This window comes from Neolamprologus multifasciatus, chromosome 3, assembly GCF_963576455.1.
Source record: "Neolamprologus multifasciatus chromosome 3, fNeoMul1.2, whole genome shotgun sequence".
NCBI lineage: Eukaryota > Metazoa > Chordata > Actinopteri > Cichliformes > Cichlidae > Neolamprologus > Neolamprologus multifasciatus.
Window position 1 is genome coordinate 3,553,551 of NC_140441.1, and position 15,369 is coordinate 3,568,919.

The 15,369-nt window shown below is 42.5% G+C and overlaps 1 protein-coding gene and 1 long non-coding RNA gene across 4 annotated transcripts in view; one reads left to right on the forward strand and one right to left on the reverse strand.

Annotated features, from left to right (window-relative positions):
• Positions 1–11,219: 11,219 nt before the first annotated feature.
• LOC146521102 (uncharacterized) overlaps positions 11,220–15,369 on the forward strand; it is a 33,696-nt gene continuing 29,546 nt past the window's right edge. For 2 of the 3 annotated variants that reach the window (XM_085154320.1, XM_085154321.1), the window contains exon 1: positions 11,220–11,700. In XM_085154320.1, coding sequence (XP_085010446.1) covers positions 11,664–11,700 — 37 coding nt within the window. In that variant the 5' untranslated portion in view covers positions 11,220–11,663. The remainder of the gene's footprint in view (positions 11,701–15,369) is intronic. The other variant, XM_085154319.1, reaches the window with a different exon arrangement.
• LOC146521103 (uncharacterized) lies at positions 11,415–14,363 on the reverse strand. Its single transcript, XR_014873260.1, has 2 exons — positions 13,899–14,363; positions 11,415–13,691 (listed from the first exon to the last, which is right to left on the reverse strand). It is a non-coding gene; the product is annotated as an uncharacterized LOC146521103 (long non-coding RNA).

Consider the following 15,369-nt stretch of genomic DNA (forward strand, 5'->3'; position numbering starts at 1 on the left):
TTATACCCTGGACCCCAGAGGGTTACATGTTTTTTTTTAAAGTAACACAATAGTTACTTTTCAAGCAATTAATTACTTTTAGAATATTGTAACTCAGTTACTAACTCAGTTACGTTTTTGAAGAAGTAACTAGTAACTATAATTAATTACTTTTTCAAAGTAACTTGCCCAACACTGGTGAGGACATAAAACATCAGCTACCTGAAGTCCTCAAATATAAAAGAGATCCTCTGTTCTTAGATGTTATTGGACCTGAACGGAAAACACTGAGATGACAGAATAAACCCAGCCTACTCTGTCACGCTCTTTCACATTAGTTTTACACTGGTCAGTGTAAAGTTAAACAGCACAACAAGGACAGACAAAACTGTCTCTGTGGGCAATCTGAATCCTGTCAGTGTTCAGGATACAGTCAGCTGTGGTTAATCTGGATCAGAGCAGAGACAAATACGTGTGTCTGACAGGAAGTTTAACCACAAGCTCCATACTGTATCTGTGTGAAATAGAGACCTTAGGTCAGGTTCAGGCAGCAGAACTACTCGGCTTGACTTAGGTTAGTTTAATAAAGTTTGGGGTTAAAGTCGACTCTTCCTCAGGACAAAATCTATGAGTTAGTACAGTTTGTTTTTTAGTATAAACCATAAAGACAAATCTCTGTGAAACCTGACCTGTGTGGCTTTTGTCCCCTCTGTGAGAAACATGCACATTATAAAGCCGACACATTCATTCAGTTTACTCTTTCATTCTAAAGTGAAAGTGACTGTGTGAGCTTTCTATACAAAGATGTGTAGTTGTGTTTACTTGACTTCAGTTTCAGTCAGAATTAAAGAGACTAATTGTGTTTAAGAGAGAAGAATCAGAGTCAGAATCAGAAAGGGTTTTATTGCCAAATGTTGAGCAGGTTTACAACATTAGGAAATTGCTGCGGTGCTCAGTGCAAACATACTGTCATATAACACTTAAATAGACATGAAAATAAGAATAAGAATTAAAAGTGCTAAGTAGATAGATATATACATGAGTGCAGGTGGTGATCAGTGCAAACATGGAATGATGCAGTGAACACAGCGTAGGGTCATGTGTTAGTGGTGGGAACAGTCATACGGTTATTGTTCATGAGTCCAACAGCAGAGGGGAAGAAACTGTTCTTATGGCGAGAGGTTCTGGTGCGAATGGACCGGAGCCTCCTGCCTGAGCAGGTCAAACAGACTGTGTCCAGGGTGAGAAGGTCAGCTGTGATCCGAGCTGCACGCCCCAGTGTCCTGGAGGTGTACAGGTCCTGCAGAGATGGGAGTCTGCAGCCAATCACCTTCTCAGCAGAGCGCACAACACGCTGCAGTCTCTGTTTGTCCCTGATGGTGGCTCCAGCGTACCACACGGTGATGGAGGAGGTGAGGATGGACTCGATGATTGCGGTTGAATTTCTTCAGCTGCCTCAGGAAGTACATCCTCTGCTGGGCTTTCTTTATGACGGAGGAGGCAGAGACACCATTGATGTCACAGTTCCAACTACTCACACCAATCACATTCAGTCCAGTTCATGTGGACAATAATCAGATGTTGTAAAAGCAGAATGGGAGTCTGCATTTAAATAAATGATGAGTTCATAGTTATTTTTCAGGCCGACCACAGTTATTCTATAACATGCTGGTAAAAAGGAGCCCTGTATATTTGAAGGATCTGCTTGAATGCAGAAGTTTGTGAAAGAAGTTCCTCCAGTGATTCTCTGCAGTTACCTTGAGTGGGTCCAGTCCAGCTCCAGCTACATGATGACCATTGTACAACATCTGTTGCAGCTGCATGCATGAACCAATAACAGCTAATACATTGTTGAAAACGTGTCTCTGTGCTTGGAGCAGATGTCTGTTCATGCAGGGTTTTACTGCTGGTTTCTTATTCCACCTTATTACCCACTCTGATACATGACTGAGTGCCCATGTGCATCAGTGGGTGTGGGCTGCTTCTCACAACAAGAGATTTAAGAAGAGTCTTCCTTTAACTAGGAAGTGATCCACAGGTGGCCTAACACATGGAGACAGACGAGCATTGGCACATTTAGACTCAGCAAATAATCCACGCAGACGTGGGGAGAACATGCAGACTCCTCACAGAAAGGCCGACGGTGGGTTCAAACCCGTCGGCTCACACGGAGAAAATCTTCCCTTGTTACCCGCCGACTCAGCAGATTTGTGTCTCTACAGCTTTGTGTTCTTCTTCAAAATGAAATTCAAATGGAGGGTTTTGTTTGACACTAGAGATCAGAGATGCCCCACAGACCAACACATGAAGTACTTTCTATTTGTGGATTAGAATGAGAAATATATCTGTATTATAGTTTATTATAATCTACCTGAATCAGTGTTTGGGATCAGATTTCTGTGTGGCCTGGTTCACTCACTTCATCATCATTTAACATCATTTTCTATTGACTTTGACTGTATAGAAATGATGCACACTTAACACCGTCTGTAGATTCTTTGGTTAGTAGACACCTGATTTGTTCACTCTAGAGTGGATATTATAATGTGATTCCTGACTGGTCTCTACTCTGTGTGGGTCATGTCTAAACCCTGGGCTTCAGACTTCGGGCAGAGCTCCCTACAGCCATGTTAAAGAGCTGGAAAAGCTTCAACGTTGTGAATTGACTGGCAGAGCTTACAGGCTCATAAAGGTTCACCTGTGATTTACAGGAAGCACTTCTTTGATCTTTGTCTTTAAATCAAAGTCATGGAAACTTCCTCCTCCAGTGACAAACATCAAAGTTTCATGTCTGACCGCTCACGGCACTTTTACACTTTTGTAGCCTTTTAGGCATGACTGCAAATCTTTGGACATTTCCATAAACGTGAGAAGACATTAAACCCCTCGGGGAGTGATGCTCCCTTTATTGGATTTTGGCTCATGTCCTTGCAGTTTCTCACATTACAAATATCTTTGTTGTCTTCTGTGTTTCACTTCAATGATGTTCTCTCAAGGGCAGCAACATGTCTGCCATGTTTCTGCAAACAGACCAAAAGAACAGTAATAATTAGGATTATTTGCCAATCGCTGCCTCTTCCTGTTTATCACAATGTTACTGTTATTTAGAAAATAGCTGTTGGTGAATAGACGAGATCTTTCCTCTAATCAGCGATGTTTGATAGTGCTCTATGCTGAGGCTCATAATGACACTGGCACAGTGACTCGTGCTCTTTAATAAGCTGTCAACAAACTAAAGTGTGCATGTGAAACAAGTCTTATCTTAGTATGTGGCACACCAAGGGCTTTATTTACATATCCGGCTTCTTGACTAAACTGAGAGCATCATGTTTCCCATTTCTGTGGTATTTTAACGTTTCAACCACCAAACAGGCTCAGGGGACAACAAATCACATCTGATCCCTTTGAAATGTCCTCAGATGTCACAGGATGGCATTAAAAGAGCTATAAAAGGACTAAATGAGATAAAATATAAAATAAAGCCGCAATAAAAACTGACAACAAGATGCCTACGAGCTGTTTGCTAACCAGAGTTAAAAACTTAATGAAAAGAACTGGTCAGGGTCCTGTACTGGTCCTATACAAGGCTTCTCAGAGCTGCTTTCATCATATGTAGAAAAATATGTAGAAGAGCTTCTAAAGAAGGTGAAGCTTTTTCAAACTTCTGCTTTTTGTTTGTCCTTAACTTCTTCCCTGTCGGGAAAAGACAGAAATCATAACAGACAAAGAGCTTTTTGAAGTAAACAAATTCACATTTGTTCTTCTTATTCAAGCTAACGTTTCAACCAGCTGCCATTCAGCAGCACAGAGGTTAAACTCTACTGTCTTATTAAAGGACTGCAGGACGATCCATCTCCACAGGTTTGTGGTGCTGAACTGGCATTTTGCTTTGTCTCATCTAACAGGTACATGAAGGGACACAAAGATGTAAATCCACCTTTAGTTATGTCCCAGACACATGGGCCTCGAACAGATTGCTGCAGTTGCCCACAGTCTGCATAGAAGTTTACCTGCAAAATCAACAACTTGAGAAAGTGCAATCTAAACGAGAGACATAGAGCTTCACTTTCAAAGTAAAAGCTGGGCTTTACCTCTGCAACCAACGTGCTTCAGCTTCAACTTTTACTCTAAAGACACTTTCCACAGATTGGCTAATCCTCAGCGAGTATTTACAGACACGTTGGTGTCTCCCATGCAAGCTACAGCCAATCAGGACAACCTTCAGTCCATCAAAGCAGTCACATGGAGGTTTTTGGTGGACGACCCTCTTTGTGACTAATCTCACCAGCCAGCAGTCAGGTTGGAGAATGCACATTTTTCACCAGCAACCAGACACGCCTTGCAAACCTGTGTTGTCCAGTGTGATTAGGTACGACTGTACAAATATAAGAATTTTTCAAAGCATGTATTAGTCATAAAACTGTCAGTCAAAACTAAATAAAAAATTCTGCAACTTAAAGTCAGCATATCACAAGTTTACCATGTTTTTTTTTTTCAATTGAGAGGAGGTGGGAGAAGAGTTGGAGTTGAAGTCCTTGAGGAAATGTTCACTCGTTCCCTGAATGTTGAATAGTAGCAAACAACGTTTCTACTTTTAGCTCCACTGACATCAAACAATTTTCTAAGAAACACTATTAGAGAGCTGGAAACCATTCACAACACCAAGTATTACTAATAAAACACTCAGAAAATCGTTTGCTGCAAACAATAGCCATTACTTTCTGATTGCCATCTTCTTTCACCTCAGTGTTTGTCATTCAGGCAGCAACGCTCTCAACTGTTGCCGCCCTTCCAAACAGAAGACTGTGATTTATGTTTGCTGTTCAGCTGGAACACTTAAAGTGCTCACAGCTTTGTGTTTCTTAGTACGTTGGTGTTTCTCTAGATTAGTGTAATGTTGAACTGCACAGCACACAGCTGGGACTAATCACACATGACAAGACAGAGAGGAAGCAAAACAGGATGCACTAACACAGGACACGGGATTGTCAAAGTAAAACAGGAAATACACAAACATCAAAGACGAGCTGGACGTAACACAAGGGACAGAAGAGAGGCACAGAAACAAAATCTAAAGACTAGAAAGCACCAAAATAAACCAGAAACTACCTGAAACGAAGCATACTTATAAAAACGCACAAACACAGAGTAATCCTGCTCTGGACCATGACAAAGTGGTTGTATTTTCATACCTTTTATGAGTTTTAATGGACTTTTCTCAGCGTCCTGCTCTAGTGTTTCTGTTTTATATGAGCTTGTTTGGAATCTGGACTTTCAGCATGGCATGTCTAAAATACAGTGTTGTGAAACACTACTTTTAAAAGAAAGTCCTGTGTTTCCCACGGTCTCTGAATGCAGCAGCAGTGTTCCAGGTTGTGTCCTGTGTGATGTCACACACATTTAAATAAGTCTTCACTGAAGCTGCTGAAGCTCCTGAATGTCTTTATGTGAGCACTGATGTCCACCAGCAGAGGGCGCCCTCGCCCTGCTACAGGGATGCATTTAAGGCCACAAAGGTTTGTTGGACTGGGAGAAACGTGCTGAGAACCAAAGAGCTCCTGTAACAGACTCTCAGTGTCGGACTGAAGCTGATCAGACCATCTCAGAGAGCCTGTGGGGGACCGCTGACCTCTCAGCTTTGTGAAACACAGACGCTTTCTTCAAACGCTCACAGAAGTCAGAGTCAGTTTAGTATTTTAATGTGTTTCAGTTACACTTTGGTCAGGTTCAGGCAGCAGAACTACTCGGCTAGATTTAGGTTAGTTTAATAAAGTTTGGGGTTAAAGTTGACTCTTCCTCAGGTCAAATCTTTGAGTTAGTACAGTTTGTTCTTTAGTATAAACCATAAAGACAAATCTCTCACATGTCAAACCTCCTTAAAGGACAGCCTCTCCCATCTGTGGACCCTCAGTGCTGCCGGACTCATCTGATACTGAACACACCCACTCTGTGTCTGTCATCAGTGGATTCACTGTTTCTCAGGTTTCATTAAAGGTTAACATTTCTACATTCTTTGTTCCTGTCAGAGCGTCACGTGAGTCATTAACAATCAGTGATCAGTATCAAATATGGATTATGTACAGGAGACACGTCAGTCTGTATGGACCTTCTGATGTCATCACTGTGTTTACTTTATTGTTTGTTGTCTTATGGTTGGGATTCAGAAATGTTCACTGCCATCACTTCATGAAATGTTGTGTGTGTGTGTGTGTGTGTGTGTGTCTGTGTGTGTGTGTGTGTGTGTGTGTGTGTGTGTGTGTGTGTGTGTGTGTCTGTGTGTCTGCAGGCAGATCTTCTGAAGCTGCCAGCAGGAAGGTCACGAATGCTTGGACCCCGACAGCCCGGTGTACCCGCCTGTGACAGGGTCTGATTCTGTCTCTATTATTATATTTATTATTTATTTGTTTTTTGCTTAGTTTTGTCTGAGCTTCTTCTTTCTCCAAGCTGTCATTTCATAAACTATTTTCTGCACTTTGAAGCTGCATCTCCAGCATTTTCGTGCATGTGTTGAACCAACCTGACTACATTATTAAGAGTTTTGTGAGTTTGGCTCAGAGATCGTAAATTCAGTCCTCATCTAAACATGAAATAATAATAATGATAACACTTTTAAAGCAGTTTAATTAACTGTCACAGCTTCTGGGGGAGGGTTGCTGAGTTTATGAGGTGCACCTAAACACCCCATGCATTCTTGATGGAGTCTACAGCTTAAAACGTAAGTTCTGATGTAGACGCACACATCATTTTCTAAACTGCACCCCTGTGTCTGCGGTGGTTGTTTTGTCTCAGGGCCGTGCAGAGATGTTTCAAGGAACAAAGCAAATGTGGCCTATGTTTTACCTGATGGGTACAATGTTGCTGTTGAGGAGTTGCTGCTGCTCCTGCTGCTGATAGTGCAGGAGGGCTGTGTTGATCTGAGACTGTAGACATTAACAAGTCCACAAGAGAGATGGCAGCTGATTAAACAAGTGTTATGAGATAATAATAAAATGCAAAGATTGGTGACAGATTGCTGTCTGTTCCCCAAAAGCTCCGCATTTGGATCCCTTCATTCTACTATCTGTGACATCAACATGCCAGTGGAAGAGCCAGTAGATGATCTGCACCACCTACTGAGCCACAGGTGGAGTCCTCATGTATAAACTGAACCTTTGTCTAAACTTTGTTCCACAGACACACAAACAGCACTGTTGGAAATGTGCAGCACAGAATGTGGGTTCCCACTATGTGGCATATTTGTGTGTATTGAGCCGTCAGCTCTGACACAGACAGTATAAAGAGCACATATAAAGTCCACAGTGTGGACACCAAGCAGGGAGTGAACAGGCTCAGGCAGCAGCAGTGCTGATATATGCCTGGCCTCCATTCTTCTCATTAAAGCTGCTGAGCCTCCAAACAACAACATTCACACATGTGAGCCTCACAAATATCACCGACAACCAAAAGTCCCATTTTTATATTGATGCCAGCATTATTCCATCATGAAGCAACGATAGAAACACATCTTCATTTCATCTCTGTTGGAGCTTCTTGTTCAGTGAAAGGACAAAAAGCTGCCAGTAAATCAGATTCACTCTGCTGCACTGAAACACTGTGGACACAGTCTGGAGACACGCAGACTTTAAACTTTATTTGCATGATTTGAAAAGAAACCACATCATAAATGTGATCATGTGGGACTTTAGAAACAGAGGATCGCTGTGATCAGAGAACCCGGCCTCGTTGATAACCTGTATTGATCTTTTTGTAGTTTTAAAGTCCGTCCCCACAGCTCCACACAGTCACACATGTGAGGAAGCTGTGGACCAATCAGAGGTCCCGGGCTAGCACATGTGACCTCTCTAAATCCTGACACAGTGTTGTTAATCTGCTCACATTGTTGTCTATCACATTCATGTTTTGGGGCGAGTGTGATGGAGCGAGCCGCTCAGACGCGAGAACACAGCAGCCATTTTGGGAAAAAGTGTCTTTTATTTAACCAAAAATGCACAAATATCCAACAGGAAGTGACACAGAGCCTCAGAGAGGTCAGCTGATCAGAACTAAAGTCAAATAACTTCACTCCAAACTGCTCAACACAATCAAAGTGAGCCGACCCACAAGAAACAAAGAGGACTTAAATACTGGCTGATCAGAGCAGTGTGAGACATGAGGGCAACACAAATACCAACAATCATCTAACAACAACACAAACATTGGCCCCCAATGAGAGGGCTGTGCTGGGTTTGGTCCAATCAGCACTTCCTGTGTAGAACTACCAGCAGCCCTCAGCAGTCACATGGAGCCTTCAGCAGCAGGAAAACAGACAGAATTTAACTGTGTTGTACAAAAGCTCACTAAATGTGCTCCAAATAGAACTAATGGATTTCACCAAAGTCCAAATGAATGAGTGAGATATATGAACAAGAAGTGTGAGTCGTTATATTTGTGTGTGCAAACATCTTTTGCTGTGGCTGTTCCACAGCCGCAGCTCCAGGATGAATAATCTGCCCGGCAACAGGCTCTGATAGGCCCGTTTAAACAGTCTAACAGCAGACATGTGAACTCACAGAACAAACAGCAGACAGACAAAATAAGAAAAATGGCTCTTGGAAAGTTGAACATCAGCTAAAAAACTAATATGTTTCTCAGGGTCTGATTGGAGCCAAATCAGAGTTAAAATGAGGGAATCATGGACTTGTATGTATGTAGGAGCAGAAACCAGGCGAGGTCAGACTGAACGGGGAGGATTCACAGCAGACTGTTTGGTTCTGGGAGAAGACGGCCATAATAATCTTTGTTACTGTCACATGAGCTGTACGGCCCAATGAGGGTCATCCTTGGTGTGAGGCAGACTGTTGTGTCACACTGCGGTCCAGTGCTGTAAACTTGTCATTTCAACTGCTGCAGCAAATTAAATCTTTTTAAACGACAGATATTTCTCCTGAATTCCTTCTGGAAAAATTGAATTTGACATTGTCCATCTTAAGCATGGCGCTCTGAAGGAATCTGCACTTAATGTCACCATACTGTATCTCAGCCACTGCCTGTAATTATCTCACAATCACGCTTTGATCTGCAGACACGATTCATCGTACTACAAAATAACCACGGCGAATAGTTCATCACAGGCTGAAGCGATGCTGGATTTGAAGTCCCTCTGTCCTCTCACAGTCAGTCAGGCTCTGTGGGAGCTACTGACAGCTTCCTCTCCAGCACCAGGCTAACAGTCAGCTGCTGCCTGAGCCTGCAGACCGGTCAACACTTCAACGCTCAGAAGTCGGTGGATATGTTCCCAACAGTCAGGTCTGTCCATGCCTGCTCTCACGCAGGGAACTCCAGGCTTTGTGTAAAAGATGGAGGCAGTGTTTCCTTAGCGTTGCAGTAACTGCACCTCTAAATAAACAAGCCCACTCTGGTGAGAGATGGATGGGTTTCTGGTCTCCAACACAACAATGTTCATGCTGTAGCGACACGTTACTGCTGCGTCAGCGTCCCCTCGCTTCCCTCTCGCCAGTTTCAAAACACCAGACTGGAAGCTTTAAGATGGGACTGTGTGAGTCACTGGAGGCTTCATCCATCTTCTACATACAGCCTGTGCTCCTTGTTTTCATATAAATGTGCTCTTACTCCAGTCCACCATCTACAACCACCGTGTACTATAGTGAACTCTGCTGCAGGGTCATGTGTGCTGATCTGAAAACCGTCTGTTCCTCTTTCCTCATTTTGACTCTGATTTGAATATCACAGCATCTTTACACATCTGTGCTCCAGATGTTTCTACATTTTTATGAATATTAAATATTTGGGAAGCGTTTTTATTCCTAAGAAGCAAATTAAAAGTCTGTTATTCACCTCAACACACAGCCTGTGTGTGTGTGTCTGTGTGTGTCTGTGTGTAGATCTGCAGTCATTGTTGTGCAGTGAGCTCATGTTCAATGAAAGGTGCATTTAGCTTTAGGGTCATAGTTCACTCCCAGTGTGACAAACTTTTTGAAGCTTGTGACATGGAACGTGCATCAAACTAGACTATATGGAAATAAACCGAACACAAGCAGGTCAATGATAAAGTTAACCCCACTTTAGTAATTAGTTCCCAAAACACAAAAGAAAATAAGTAACATTAATAACTAACGCCTAACATTAAGTTCTCACACCTCCAGGTGGTTCAAGGGGACAGTTGGGGGGAAACTGGCCCCCAGCAGGGCTCAGCAGCACTCGTGGTGAGATCAGGAAATCCAAAGCGTCCAATCAGGTTCCCACAGTTCATTCCTGGTTCTTTGCCTTTACCTGCTCTCACAAACTAAACACTGTGTTTATATAACCTGTCCTGTCTGACAGCTTTTCACATCTGAATTATGATCTGAATGTTCTGTTGGAACAAACATGTTTGTCTTTGCAAGACCAGAAACTCTCTACAGGCTCCTGTTGGTGCTGTTTATCTCTTTATTGATTCATTTCTATTATTATTATTTATATTATTACTCACAGCACATGTGCAATATAACACTGTGAGAGCCGACAGGCTGAAAACAGGAAACTCTTTGTGACACTGTGATAAATGAAGCCACAGCTTCAATGACATGTTGCTCTTATTTTACACTTTGTTTGGAATCATCTGGATTACAGACATTTTTAAATCGATCTAAACTCTGTGTTTTATTTAAGTAAAGTAAGTAAAGTTTTATTTGTATAGCACCTTTCAAGACAAAAATCACAAAGTGCTTCACAGAAAAGCTAAAACATAAAAACAGAAATGAACCAAAAGCAAGTTTAAAAAGATTTTAGCTGCTTGTTAAATGAAACCACTGAGTCCACAGATCTCCGGCTCAAAGGAGTCCAGAGTCTGGGGGCCACAGTTACAAACGCTCTATCGCCTTTGAAACAACTTTAACTTCAACAACATGAAGAAAAAACGTTTGTTTGTCAGATTTGACACTTTCTAAAAGTTCATTGTTCAGCTGTTAAACTAAAGTGTGACCATCAAAAACATGGTTCAGCTTTCAGTGAGTCACATTCAGTGTGTGCAGCCAAACATGATGGCAGACTGCCACAGATCACTTCTGAGGAAAGAGGAGGCGTTCAGCTTCCTCATAGTTTCACACCTGCATGAAGCAGCCTCACCCTGACAGCTTCAAATCACTGTCAGCTGATCACTTCCTGTCCTGTGATTGGCTGAGCTTCAGGCCTTCTCTCAGTAAACTGGAAACAGGGATTGAGACAGTGTGAGGGTTTGTGGAGTGCCACAGTGCTGTGATGAATACTGTAGTGGAAGAAGTTCTTTCACACTCTTCATCCTGGAGCTGCTTTATGTCCATGATCTGCATGGAAACACATCTATGGAGAGGAAATCCAGCTGCTGAGGGTCACATCTGCATCATTGTAGCTACAGTGGATGTTTCAGTGTCAGGACTGAAGGTGGAGCTTTGTGCGTGTCAGGGTGAGGCCGCAGCAGCCGCCTCCAACCGGAGCGCTCGGGCGTGAAACTACGAGGAAAGCCGACGTCCTCCTCTTTCCTCAGAAGTGATCTGTGGCCGGCCGGACTTCATTCCACAGATGTGGTTTAACAAAGTGTGAAGCTGAACTCTGAGCTGTGACAGTGTGAGAGTGTGAGAGTGTCAGTAGATGATCAGCAGAGGAAAGTGAAGCTGCTGTGAGCTGATGTCCTGAAGGGCTTTGAAAGAGTCTCTGAGTTTGACAGGAACATGAAGATGTTTGTGGTGTTTGTGATCCTCCTGCACGGTAAGTACACCTTCCTCTCTCTGCTCTCATCATCAGCTTTTCTTTCATCTCTCTCTCTTTAATGTGTTGAAGTGCAGCAGGAGGAGATTTCCACCAAACACTGGATTCTGGTTCAGATCAAACTAACAATCCAAAGCAGCAACTTTCAAATCTCTGGATTCTTCTTGGTGGCTTTCAGATGAGCTCATGTTACAATCAGCTGCTGTGTGTGTTGTTGTGTAGCTGAAGCTCTGACTCACATTTCATACGTGACCAAAGGAAACTTGGTGCTGTGTGACACACTTTAGACTCTCTGCTGCTGCTTTGAACTCTTCAAACTAAAGAGCCAAACTGATGACTGACTGTGCAGCTCTGACATGGCACCAAATGTCCCTGTTATCAGCTGCTGGATGGACGTTATCAGAGCTTTTTAGTCCCACACGGATCAGCAGGAGCTCCTCCTCTGTCTGCAAACAGGCTCAGCAGCTCTGATCATTGGAGTCAGCACAGAGTGTGGAGACATCTAGTGGTCGTGGAGAGAAGTGCATGTAACATGTGTGTGTTGTGTTAATCAGCATGAGTAGTTAGGGGGACGTGCCTCCCTGTGCCTGATGGGAGTCCTTGTAATTACCCAGCATGCTGTGCTGTGTTTCATTTCTAACACTGGTTTTACTGAAGAGCTTTCTGAGCTTCTTTCATTGATTGTGACCAACATGCTTTATTCCTGGGTTGCTACCGGTGAGATTCGGCTGGAACTTGTCGGAACTGGATTAATCCCCACAGCCCACTATGTTTACCACCCAGGCTGTCATCTGAAAGCTTGGAAAGCCAAGCCTCATCGCGGCAGGAACCCTGCTTTGCTGCGCGGCTTACCGCATAGCGCGGACTCTGTCCTTGGAAACTCTACCCCTGTCCTGGTGAGTCGCAGCCTTAAATGGATGTTAATTAATGCCCGCTCAATCGCCAATAAGTCTTATATTTTAAATGACTTGTTCTGCTCTGAGAAGCTTGACTTCATGTTTATCTCTGAGACGTGGCAGCGTGAGAATGAAGTCTCACATCTCTTAGAGCTTTGTCCCGCTGACTGCTCATTTCTCTGTGCACCTCGGATATCTGGACGAGGAGGTGGAACAGCTGTAATTTTTAAAAATACTTTTTTATGCCAGATGATTTCTTCAAGCTGCTACAACTCCTTTGAGATGCTTATGATAAAAATTGGAAGAGAACAGCCCATATACGGCATTTTTATTTATCGTCCACCTGGGTCTGCTGCATCTTTTTTGTCAGACCTACAAGACTTTTTAACTTCCACTATTAAAATGGGCAAGGTCATCATTGTTGGAGATTTCAACATTCATGTGGATGACTCAACAAACAGTACCACTAAGGAGTTCCTGAGCATTATGGACTCTTTCAACTTTGTTCAGCATGTAGCAGGGCCTACTCATACGGCTGGGCACACTCTGGACTTGGTCTTCACCTATGGTGTTTCCCTTGACCACATGAATTTAAATGAAGTTGTTTTTAGTGACCATAAGTCAGTCTCTTTTACTGTATCTGTTAATTCAGAGTCCCATCCTCAAGGTTCTACTAGGCGCAGGCGCTTTATCGATGACTCTGTCATTTTAAAGTTTTCTTCTCTTTTTAATTTTAAAAGTTCCTCTAACGAGGTTGAGCTTTTAACTAATTATTTTAATGAACACTGTCTTGCCATTCTAAATCAGGTTGCTCCTCTCAAAACCAGTTATTGCTCTGTTAATTCCCGGACACCATGGTTAGATAATCAGACTCGTGGTCTTCGACGCTCTTATCGAAAAGCAGAGCGTCTGTGGAAGTCCACCGGTCTGACTGTCCATCGTGATCACTTCAAAGAACTACTGTACCTATATAATGAGTCAGTCAAAGAGGCCAGATCCTCTTACTTCAATAAGCTTATAAATCGTCACAAAAATAATTCAAGAATTCTATTTGATGCCATCAACAGTATTGTTTCTCCTCCAACCCAGCATGCTCTGTTGCTTTCTGATGAAGATTGTAATACTTTCCTTAATTACTTTGTAAATAAGGTGATGGACTTGAAATCCAAAATTTCCTCCAATGCCTCCCCTTATGAAGATACCCCTTGCTGTCTTGGATCATTTACCTCCTTTTCTCCAATCACACTAAATGACCTAATTATAGTTTTAGGTAAAATTAAATCCTCATCATGCTCCTTAGACATATTACCTCCCTCTGTCCTGTCTGGGTCCATCACCAGCATTGGTCCCACATTACTATCCATCATCAACAGTTCACTGAGGCAAGGCTGTGTTCCATCTTATTTTAAACATGCTGAGGTAACTCCTCTGTTAAAAAAACAGAATCTTGATCCTACCTGTGCTAGTAATTACCGACCTATTTCAAAATTGCCATTTGTAAGTAAATTACTTGAAAAAATTGTTGAAAATCAGTTCAGGTCTCTATTATGTAAATTACACATTCTTGACCCTTGACCGCTCTCTTAAGAGTCTATAATGATCTATTAATGGCATCTGACGCAGGCAACTGTTCTGTGATCATTTTGCTTGATCTCAGCACTGCCTTTGACACCATCGACCACAAAATCCTACTTAACAGGCTCAAGGTTTTGGCTGGTATATCTGGCTCTGCCCTAGACTGGTTTTCTTCATTTATTTATCAGACAGGACCTTTTCTGTTAGGACTGATAGGTTCTCCTCTAACACTGCTGCCCTGACCTGTGGTGTCCCACAGGGCTCAGTTTTAGGTCCATTACTATTTTCTTTTTATATGCTTCCTTTAGCTGGTATCATTCGAACTTTTAGCGACCTGTCTTATCATTTTTATGCTGATGACATTCAGCTCCATGTGTCCTTTAAGCCTCATCAGCTGGATAGGCTGTCCACCCTAGTCCAGTGCTTAACCCAGGTTTCTGATTGGCTTTCAAGCAACTACCTCGTTCTAAATGGTAACAATGATCATAGCTCCTCCTGAGCTACATTCTAAAATCAGTCCGGTTCTTGCCTCTTTCTGTCCATCTGTCAAGTCAAATATTCGAAATCTCTGTGTAATATTTGGCTCTTCTCTGGGCCTTGACTCTCATGTAAAATCTTTGTCTCGTTCCTGTTTCTATCATTTAAGAAACATATCTAAACTGCGACACATGGTTTCCTCAGCTGAATTGGAAAAACTCATTCATGCTTTTGTGTCATCACGCTTAGACTACTGTAATTCCCTGTTTACTAGCTTGGATAAATCATCTCTTTCTCGCCTCCAAGCCATACAAAACGCAGCAGCCAGATTACTGACTCGCTCTACCAAGCGTGTTCACATTACTCCTATCTTATATTCTTTACATTGGCTCCCAATAGAGTTTAGAATTCACTTTAAAATTCTTGTTTTAACATACAGAGCACTAAATGGCCCCAGATTACTTATCCAAGCTTCTTATAAAATACACTGCTGCTCGTCATCTCCGCTCACAGACTCAGAGTCTCTTAGTTGTTCCCCGTACACGACTGAAGACAAAAGGGGGCGGAGCCTTTCAGTCTGTTGCACCAAGGCTGTGGAACAGTTTACCACTACAATTACGTTTGCTTGACTCTGTGGGTTCTTTCAAAAAACAGCTAAAAACCCTTTTGTTCAAACAAGCCTTTCGTTGATCTACATATTTTATATTTTTGCATTATTTAT